The sequence below is a fragment of the Grammomys surdaster genome, unplaced genomic scaffold (genome assembly GCF_004785775.1).
Source record: "Grammomys surdaster isolate TR1022 unplaced genomic scaffold, NIH_TR_1.0 224, whole genome shotgun sequence".
Lineage (NCBI taxonomy): Eukaryota > Metazoa > Chordata > Mammalia > Rodentia > Muridae > Grammomys > Grammomys surdaster.
Window position 1 is genome coordinate 2,308,657 of NW_021604669.1, and position 10,818 is coordinate 2,319,474.

The window sequence follows — 10,818 nt, forward strand, 5'->3', positions numbered from 1 at the left end:
TGTATTTGGCATCTTTGTCAAATATTAGGTGGCTGTAGCTACGTGCATTTATGTTTGGGTCTTCTATTTTGTTCCATTGGTCTATGTTTCTGGTTTTTGTTGTTGTTGGTTTTCTGCATCTACTAAGATGATCATGTGATTTTTAAGTCAATGTATGTGATTTATTGAATATTTTGACTTGTGTCTGTTGAACCTTCTTTGCATCTCCAGGATAAAGACAACTTGATAATACTATATAATCTTTTTATGTGCCTGTATTTGGTTTGCAAGTATTTTATCAAGTATTTATACATGTATGTCCATCAGCAATATTAGCTTCTAGTTTTCTGCTTGTGTGTGTGTTTGGTTATTTACCTGATTTGGTATTATAATACTGACATCATCAGAGTTTGAATATTCCCCTTCCGTTTATTGCCTATTTCTCATCCTGTTAATTTGGGCATCCCTTTTTCCTTTTGTCTAGTTGGTGCAGGGATTTGTTGCTCTTCTTTATCTTCTCCAAAAATAAGCTCTTAAATGTATTGTTTTTGTATGATTTTGCTTCTATTTCAATAATATCTGCTCTGATTTTTATGATTTCTTGGTGGATTTGGGCTTGGTTTCTTCTCTGTTTGCCAAGTTCTTGAGTTGCATCATTAAGACATACATTTGTGCTCTTTCTGAATTTTTCCATGTATTGCTTAGAGCTATAAGTTTTCCTGGTATGACTGTTTCCAATGTATCCCAGAGATTTTGCTGTGTTGTTTTTCTTTTACTTCCATTAATTTTTTTATCTCTTTCTCGATTTCTCTGACCCATGCACCATTCAGTAGTGTGTTGTTTAATCTCTATGAGTCTGTGTATAATGTTAGAGATTTGTTTGCTCTTTCAAGCTTTATTGCATTATGGCCTAATAGGACACATAGAGTTAAGGATTCCTGAATTTGAATTTGTGTGTGTGTGTGTCCTAGGATGTGGTCTATTTTAGAGAAATTTGCATGCAGTGCTCAACAGAATATTTTGGTATTTGAGTAAAATCTTCTATAGATACCTTAAATGTAGGTACATGTAATTCTAATGTTTCTCTGTTTATCTTTTGTCTGGAGTGACTCTCAGTGGGATAAAGTGAGATATTGAGATTATCTGCTATTAAAGAGTTGATGTTAATTTGTCTTTAATTCTAGTAATATATTTTTTTGTAAATACTTTTTATGAAATTGAGTTCTACAGAGTTTAATGCATATATGTTTAGGATTACTGTCTTAGTCAGTGTACTATTGCTGTGAAGAGATACAACCATGGAAACTTTTATAAAGAAAATCATTTCATTGGGGCTTGGTTACAGTTTTAGAGTTTAGTCCATTATCATAATGGCAGGGAGAATGACTGCATGCAGGCAGACATGGTGCTGGAGAAGTTCAGAGTTCTACATCTGGATCTGAGCAGAGAGAGACACTGGGGCTGGCTTAAGCTTTTGAAACCTCAAAGCCCACACCTTGTCCATCAAGGCCACAACAGTCCTAGTCATTTCCAAGTACTGCCACTCCCTGGTGACTGAGCATTCAAACATATGAGCCTATGGAGACCATTCTTCTTCAAACCAGCACAATTGCAATGTCTCCTTGGTTGATTTTTCTCTTGATTTGATTGAGGTAGCCTTCTTCTGACTCTTTGATTACTTGCAGTTTAAAGTATATTCTATTAGCTGCTAGAACAGCAACACTTGCTTGTTTCCTGGTCCCATTGGAAGTACCCTCTTCATCCTTTCACTTTAAAATGATGCCTATTTTTAAAGCTGAATTGAGTTTCTTGTAAATAAGAAAAAGATGGATTCTGTTTTAATTCAGTCAGCCAGTCTCTGTCTTTTGATTGGAAAGTTGAGGTAATTCATGTTTAAAGTTGTAATTGAAAGTTGTGTCAACTGCAGTCATTGGTCTTATTGTATGCTCAGTTGTGCTTTGTGTCAATCATTACAGCTTCATTCTTTTTCTTTCTATCTTCTGTTAGCTATGCTTACCCCTCTCTTCAGTGTAAAGTACCCCTGTTTTGTCTGCTTTGAGTGTCTTGGAACATGTAATGGTTTTTTGAGGACTCCATATAAGGTTGGCAGCCATTCTCTTGTAGAATTTGGAGTGCATTACTTCAGCTATGTCTGGCTTTCAAAGTTTCCATTCAAAAATCTTAGTGGTTATTCTGATGGGTATGACTTGTGATTTTGTTTCTCTTTCAACTTTCAATCCTTTCTTTGTATATTTAGTGTTTCAACTATAATATGCCTTGAGGATTTTCTTTTCTGGTTTTGTCTGTTTGGAGTCCTATTACTTCTTGTTTCTGTATGGATATGTCTTTCATTATTTGGGGGCAAGTTTCCTTCTGTGACCTTGTCAAAGATCTGGTCTATGCCACTCCCTCATCTATGCCTATAACCTCAAAGGTTTGGTATTTTCATGTTTCTTTCCTGTTTTTTTTTTATTTTTTCATGATCTTTGCTTGTATTGTGCAATTTCCTCTACTTTATTTTCAAGTCTTAATATTGTCTTCTACTTGATCTGTTCTACTTATAAGTTTTCTAGTTCAGTTAGATTTTCCAATTGCATGTTTATTTCAAGTTGAGTTCTCTCCAATATTTCTGTCTCTTTAATAAAAGCTGTTCTCAAATCCTAGATCATCATTTCAGTCAGCCTTATGTGTTTTCTTAGGCACCACTAAGGTGTAAACTCCTTGAATTATTTGATGAAGTTTATGACTGTTCTTTAAAATTCTGTGTCCTGGGGTTCATCTAAGTAACTGTTGCTGGAGAACATTTCTATAGGACTGATAGGTTTGGGAGGAGGGGGGATACGGTCTTGATCTTTGTGATGGTACCTTGGCCTGTGGACTTTTGTTAGGTCTGTTTCTGATATGGGCACAGCAGGCTTAGGATGTATGAGCCAAGTTCACCTTGAAAATTGGACAAACACACACACACACACACGATAGGATGAAGTCAGAAGTTGAGTGGACATGGAGCTCAGATAGTGAGCAGGATATCCTGACTCAAGCCTGGAGGAGGTTAGGGGTAGTGTGGGTGGGTCTCAGCGGACTATGCCAGGGAAATGGTGTGCATTCTGGACTAGATTTAGAAGGGTGCACATGGCTGAAACTCTAACATCCTTACTACATTGGACCTGGTACAAGGTATCAGGTGGCAGCCCAGCCTGGATGTGGGATAGGGAGGAGTCCACATTTTCTGGCTAGTTGTGGAGGTATAATTGGGCTTTGTACTTTAAAGGAGTATGTGGGATAGTCCTACCCTTCACATTTTCAGAGTAGGGAGTGAGGAAGGCCAGAGTTGGTTGAAGAATTTTTCCCTAGCATGTGTGAGGCCCTGGATATGACCCCGAGTACCACTTAAACAAGGCGTGGTGGCAATTGCCTATAATCCTAGTATGAGGATCAGAAGTTGAAGGTCATCTACTGCTAGATAGCAAGTTCAAGGCCAGCCTTGGGTACATGAGGCCCTATCTCAAGGAATGAACATCAGGGAAAGGGCCTTTGGCTTCTAGGGATGTGGAGGGATATCCTTGGCTCTGCCTCTGCTGCAGACTATCACGTCCGTAACCGAGTCCTGTCCTGCACCTGCAGTGTGGCTTCATGAGGGTACTGGTGATGGGTAGTTATAGTATTGTTGGAGGCAGTAAACCAGAGGTTTTGGGCTGAGGAACCCTGACCTTTCGGAGCTCAGCATGCATTCCCTAGAATCCATTGACCAGGACAAGGCCAGAGAGCCTCTGAGAGAGGACTGTGCACACACAGCCCCCTTCTTGAACTCCAATTTGCCTTAATTTTAATTTAATTCCCTTTAATCTTTAATGAAAAGTTGTAAAAGTAAATTATTTCCCCAGGAGAGGCAGCAGCTCCTTAGGAGCTGTTCTCAACTTGAGGGTAATTACACATGTGGGTCCTGAGCAGCCTCCAATGCCAAGGAGAGGCATTCTGGTTTATGAACTAATTAGCGACCTCAATAATTGTTAAACACACATGCCATTTGGTGGATGGAGTATATGGCACCAGCTCCACAGAGCTCAGGCCCTGGCAGGGACGCAGGGACAATAAGCCACTGTCTGGTCTTGATCAGGTCACTGCAAGCTTGTGCTTTCAGGAGTTTGGAGTCAGCTACCTGGATTCTCCTGTCTTTCCTATCACCCCTCCACATCAGAACCTGCTTCAGACTTCAGCACTCTGAAAAAGGCAAGGAGTCCCAGAGTGTAGATGTAGGAATGGCAGCATGCTGACATCACTTCAAGAACCAGTACCGCTGGCTCTTTTGAGTCAGACCCTCACATCATTCTCACTCTGCCTAAAACACTAAGGCCAGAGAACTTGGCAATTGGGCAGGCCATGGAGGATTGGATTACAAGAATGTCCAGGGGCAAGTCTGGATGTGTATGTGAAGAAAATGGTGATAGTTAGGACTATGGGAGCTAAATTATAACCACTGGGCACCGACATGTATGCCTCTGAGCTTCTTAGCAGCCAAAGTGAAAAGTTCAGCTACTTGGCTTTTATTGGTAAAGAAGAAATCAATGCGTTTGATTAGCTAGGTACCTAACCATCAGCCCCATGGGCTTCTGAGAACATGGAGCAGTTTGTCCTGAATGATTAAAAATGAGAGAGAGGATTTTATGCTAAATCTGCCACTGAGTCCCTCCATGACACCTCAGTGAGCCCTAATATTACCTCCTCTTGGGCTTGTTTATTTCTCTTTCTGCCTTTTACCTCATTTATGGGATGATGCTTCTCCTTGACCCATTTCAAAGCTGAGCTCCTTCTGGATCAGCTCGGGCTGTTAAAGTTAAGGTCCACCCCCTCATTTAGAGTGAGTTGGAGTCTGGAGCACCAGTGTCCTAGCTGTCCTTGTCTTTCTCTGCCTTCCTCCTGAAAACATGCTTTTTATCCCAAAGGTGGCCTTTGCTCCCAATCTATATTTAGTAGTCCTCTTCTTTCTAGGGCACCAGAGGCAAAAGAGGGAGGTGTGGGTGAGACAGGGCTAAGAGACTCCCCAGAATCTGTAGCCATGGATGAAAAATAATCCTGCCAAATTCTGGGTGTTGGAGCTCTGTGCTACCAGAGGATAAACTTATCGGGACAGTGGGATGTGGGACTAGTTGGGCAGGAAAACACTAGTTCACTCTTGACCACCACACAGTTCTGGGTCTGCAGGTGTTTGAGGTCTGGAGTCCGGTTCAGAGCCACTGCTAAGGATGGGATGGATGCTATCCCCAGTTGCCCAGCACCTATACTTACCCAGTCCATACAGACCAGATGGAAAAGACAGCTTTAAACTTAGAGTACCATGAAGAGAGTCTTCAGGATTGTGTTCAGCTGGCCTTTCTGTGTGACTCTGTGACTCCTGTGCCCACATTGTCTTGAATGGCCCTGTGGCTTTGCTCTTGGTTCTCTTAAATAGTCTCTGACTTGTCTGGTCCATGCAGCTTCCCATCCTCTTAGGAAGACATGAGGACTTGGGGCCACATATGACACACAGAACACTAGGCAGAGCCTCGGGCCAACTTAGAATCCTAGGTACCATATACCTGCCTCCTGTTCTTTCAGGTCACAGGGCTGCCTAGGACCACTCACCTTCCTGTCTCTCAGGGCCTTCAGGATGTACCCCACTAGACCCTGGTTCTCTGGTTGTCTTCTATTCATAGACCTGGTTTCTGCAGAGCCAGCACCATGCCATGGCATTAGTATAGCAGCAGCTGTAGTTGGTGTTCTGGGCCAGAAGAATTGAAGTCTATGACTCCAGATGCTATCAGATATGAAAAGCTACAGGTTTTGGCAGGAGGGGACAGTGGTCTATGGTCCATCTAATGCTTTGAGGACAAAAGGCACATCAATCCCAGAGGCACTATATTCTCATGGGTTATTCACACCCACCAGGATCACAGTGGGAACATGTAGTCAGCCCCCAATTCTCTACTTGAAAGGCATATCTAAGTTGGTGTTGGGTAAGTTAAGAGGTGAAAAACGTCAGGGTGTGGCTAGAAATAATGGGGCCAGGGTTTGAGTTGGGCACTCAGCCATACTCATTGTTCACTGACTTACTGGCCAGATGACAACCAGGAGAGAGAAGCTGATACAAAACTCCTGGGGCAGGCATGCTGGGAGGACAGCAAGGGCAGTGTGAGAGAGGGGTAGAGCACACTGGCTCTGGGCCACAGGGAACTGAAGGGATCGAGGTCAGGGGTCAAACTCTCCTGGCCACCACCATAAAGCCCCACTTAGAGTAGTTTTGAGATGACTCTGTGTTGAGATGATGAAACAGATATTCAGAGATGTATTGGGACAACTCACACTTCAAATGAACTGATGGGAGTCAGGAGCCACTGCTACCCACTGACCCTTATGCAACTTCCACCAGGCATGAACCTGCCACATCCCTGTCCCACTGGAGGGGTACTGTCAAACCAGCCCTTTGTCAGCTGGTCATTGCTAGCCTGGCAGCCTTATTCACAGAGGAAACACGTGCATTCAGAGCTCGGGGCCAGCCTAGGATTAGAAGGCCATAACACACTGTGGTTCAGGGCCACAGGAAGTCTTTGGCTGACCTAGAAAAGAAAGCACAACACAGAGTCCTATGTCCAGATGTCTCTACTGTGGTCCCAGAGATGTCCCCATCCTCCCTTACGCCAGGGCTTCTAGTCTGACTTGCTTGGCCCCTACTTATTCTAGCCACAGGTGTGGGTCGTGTGGCTTCCCAGATCATCTGCTCAGTTCTAGAATCTGGCCTGAAAGTGTAGACCAGACTCAGGAGGTATTGGGGAGGCTCCAGGTGCAGTAAGCCCTGGGGATCACCTTACCTCCCTCACAGCAGAGCTTGTGATACTCTGGTGTCAATTAAGTTCTGCAATGTGGGTTCCCAGCTCTTTCCTGGCACGGATATGACATTCAGCCAACTTCTCTTGGGTCTTCACATCTCCCCGCAGCCTGGTTCAGTGGAGATAAAAGATGCCCTGCTTCCTGGTTTGCCAGGATGGGACACTTGGGCCCTGATCCCAGCCAGGGAAGCAGCTAGATGGCCACCATGGGAGTTCATGCTGATAGGGCCAAAGGTCTCCAGCCTAATATGGGTGCCAGAGAAAAGGGCCTCCTTTCTCCTGCTGGCCCACCATGGAAGGTTGCTTTTTCTCCAGTCAGTATCTAAGAAGTTGCAGAATTCCTTGTTCCCGGATGCTATGTATAAGAATACTATAAGAAGTATGGGCTGAGGGGGGAGGGTAGTGGCATCTGCTTATTAGAATCACACAGTTGGCAGCAAGAGTGAGCCATGGGATGGTCTGTCAGTTACTCCAAGCCAGGTTGGAGTGGGTGGTCCTTCTGGGGAGTCTCCTGCCTTCTGTGTGGGAGTGTGCTAGGGTGCTGGAAGGAAGCTGCTAGTTACAACTGGGCGCAAGCCTTTCCCTCATTCTGAACCCCAGAAGTGTGGACACTTATGGCAGCTTTCTGGACATTTGGAAGGCTGGGTGTGTAGAGGGATCTCTCCTGGAACGATAGGGTAGAGGCAAGGTAAGATCCCAGCTGGCCTGCTTTGGGCTGGGTAGAGTTGGGAAAGGAAAGGGTTAACAGGCAAATCAGGGAAGGCTGGGAGATGAGCCCCAGCCCTGTCTTGGCTGCCCTGGCCACAGTCCTCTGCAGAGAAAACCAACAACACCCCCCCCAAAATCCAAAACCAAAAGAGCTGTAATGGCCAGCCACCTTCACTGGTTTGCATATAGTCATCACTCCCTCAAGAGGACCAGCCTCTGCTGGGCCCTACTCTCTCCCTCACCCCCATTTCATTCAGGAAGCTCCACCTGCACCTGGTTGGGATAACTGATCAGGGATTAGTTACAAAGACCCTGTGTGGAGTAGAAAAGGGGGTGGAGGACTGCTGGGCGTCTTTGTATGTGAAGCCCCATGCCACACGGAGAAACTGAGGCTGGAGATAGAAGTCACCCACTGCCCTCCAGACTCAGAAGGAGCTATGATGGAAGCTGGGATGGGGCCTTTCTGGAGCCTACATACACAGCTCTCCACACTGTTACCCACATCATCACCAGCGTGACTTACATGCTCTCCTCACAGCTGTCAGTGTTAGCATCTGTTCCACATCTGCATAGAAGAGAGAACTGATGCTCAGGCAATACAGTGACAGGCCTAGGGCCTCACAGACAGGCATAGGCACATCCAGATCCCTTAGATCCTCACTCTGAGCTCAGCAGAGCAAGACAGCCAGTATCAAGAGTGGCTCATCCTTGCACAGCCTGCAGGATCTCAGGGTACCACTAGAAGTGCTTATGTGGATTGTAGGTAGACCAGTGGCCAGGGACAGCCTAGCTTAGTCAGACTCAGGCCAGATGATCTTGTGCATCCAAAAAATGGAAGATGCAGCTACACCAGACTCTTAGAGACAAATACTAGCCTGAAGAATGTAGATTAGAGAAGTGTCCCCTTTCCACCTCCCCAGGCCTGTGCTCAGCCCCCTGAAGTCCATCAGGTGGAGTCTCAATATGGCTCCCTTCTGGGCCATCTTTACTTTATCCTTGCTAGATTATAAACTTTCCATGCATCTGTGCTCCTCATCACTATGCCTGGCAGGCAGTGTTGGGGTGAAGGAGTCTACCGAGGGGTTTCTATTGGTCACTCAGCTCCAGCTCCCCTGTAGATGGAGGATGGGCAAGGAGTCCAGGGACCAGCAATCACAGGAGGCAGACAGGAGATGCATCTGCACCTGGCAAAGTTTGAGAGTTTGGCATTCTCAGAATGTGTTGCCATCATTCCCAGATTCTCCTCCTCTGGGGAGGAAGGCATACCTGGAAAGCACCCTCCCAAGGGGCTGTGGCTAGAATGTTCAGGAGGAACACCACAGGTGAGGGCTCCTCTTGAATGGACAGCCTTTGGGTGACAGCTTGTCTGCTGTGCCTGTCTCTGCCAAACCATTTCAGGAAAATAGGTTTAAGTCACTCCTGTGTGTCCCCAGTGTTCTGGCACAGAGCAAGAAGGTGTGAGGCAGCCGGGCTACCTCTGATAGTCTTTCATCTCTTGCAGATGTGCTGGTGGATGGGCAGCCATGTGACTGTGAGGTGGCAGCTGCCTGTCAGGTCGGTGATCCTGTGTGCTTGGAGGTACGGCTAACTAACAGGAGTCCCCGCAGCGTGGGGCCCTTCGCCCTCACCGTGGTCCCTTTCCAAGACCACCAGAACGGTGTGCACAACTACGATCTGCATGATGTCATCTCCTTTGTGGGTTCCAGCACCTTCTACCTTGACACGGTGAGTGTGAGCTGAGGCACTGTCCTCCATGTCTAACCCACCGGGGCAGCCTATAGTGCAATGCTGTTCCTACCTACATACACTTGTGTGTGCCCATGGCACCGCCCTGCAGTGTTCACTTCGATACCCAGCCCCAGGGGAATCAATGAGCCCTAGAGCTCAGTTCAGACACTCATGCCCAGCCACTGCATACATGACTGCCTATACTCCTGCCCTCACTAAGCCCAGACAGTTCAGGGAGAGAAACAGTGATGACACCTTTCAAAGATAGGAATAGGTTCTCAGACATGCAGCCCCTCATCTAAGGAAGCATAGCAAAAAAGCTCTGGATGGAGCAGGGCCAGTGTCCTACCCCACTCACATTACCAACGCTACACAAGTTCAAGGCTTTCCTAGCAGCTTTGGGGGTGGTGCTACAGATCCAGTATGACACCTCTTCCTTTTCCCCACTCCAGGTACAGCCTTCAGGCCAATCTGCCTGCCTTGGGGCCCTCCTCTTCCTCTACACAGGGGACTTCTTCCTCAACATCCGGTTCCATGAGGACTGCAAAAGCAAGGAGCTGCCACCATCCTGGTTTTGCTTACCCAGTGTGCATGTGCGGGCCCTAGAGGCACAGACCTGAGCCCCTTACCCCTGCAGGCTGTATCCTCCATACACCATAGCCAGCACTCCTCCTCCCTCCCAGACGTCACCCTGAGGATCCACCCTGCTTTGTTTCTGGCCCCTTATGCTGAGTGACCTCACAAGCCAGCCTAGGTGGCCCTGAATGGCCAGCCTTTCTGATCTGCCATCTCCCTTTGGCCTTAAGAAGTGCTGAGCCACCCCTTGATTCTCCTGAGGTCTGGCTCACCCCTACAAATGTCACTGGGAACCCAAGCAAGGGAGGGGACAGTGTGGGTGACCAGGGTGAGCAGGCATCAGGGTGTTCCCTACCTATGTGTTCTGGTCTCCAAGTCTGTATATTTATGTTGCCATGTTCTCCAATAAAGGCCTGCCTTGCTTACCGTACCTTGTGTTGATTTCAAGCTATGGGAGAGGGAGATAGCATTAAAACCAAACCCACACAGCCATACCCTGCCAGGTGAGGCATCAGGTTCATGGGTCCCATGGCTGGAAGGGCAGGCTGCATCTGTCTTTGAGATAGCCAGGAATACCTGGCTTCCTCAACACTTAAGGCTCCACCTTAAGGAGCACCTGCCTCTCCCTCAGCAGGTGCTCAAAGCCTTCTATGTCTCTGCAAGCTTCTTGTCACCCCAGGTTGCCCAGTGGTGTGACTAGGGTCTAACCTACTCTGTTTCTGCCTTGATCCCAGCCCTTGGAAAACTGCGCTGAAGTTCTAGAGGTGGGGGCTGTGCTTACTACCAGGCCATGCTTACCTCAGCCTTGCCTTATAAACCGTACCTACGTAAAGATTCACCTTTGGTCAGCTACCCTATAGCCTACAGCATGTGGAGTCCTGCTATGTGAGCCTCTGGAGCAGCCCTTGTCTTCTCCTCTGAGGCCCCTGAGTCTTAAGTGTTCATTTTACCACATGCCAAACCC

At 46.8% G+C, this 10,818-nt stretch overlaps 1 protein-coding gene across 2 annotated transcripts in view; it reads left to right on the forward strand.

Annotated features, from left to right (window-relative positions):
- Nucleotides 1-10,284, forward strand: part of Trappc9 (trafficking protein particle complex 9) — a 461,796-nt gene extending 451,512 nt beyond the window's left edge. For both annotated transcript variants that reach the window (XM_028773229.1, XM_028773230.1), the window contains 2 exons: nt 9,052-9,275; nt 9,731-10,284. In XM_028773229.1, the coding sequence (XP_028629062.1) occupies nt 9,052-9,275; nt 9,731-9,898 (392 nt within the window). In that variant the 3' untranslated portion in view covers nt 9,899-10,284. The remainder of the gene's footprint in view (nt 1-9,051; nt 9,276-9,730) is intronic.
- Nucleotides 10,285-10,818: the final 534 nt, after the last annotated feature.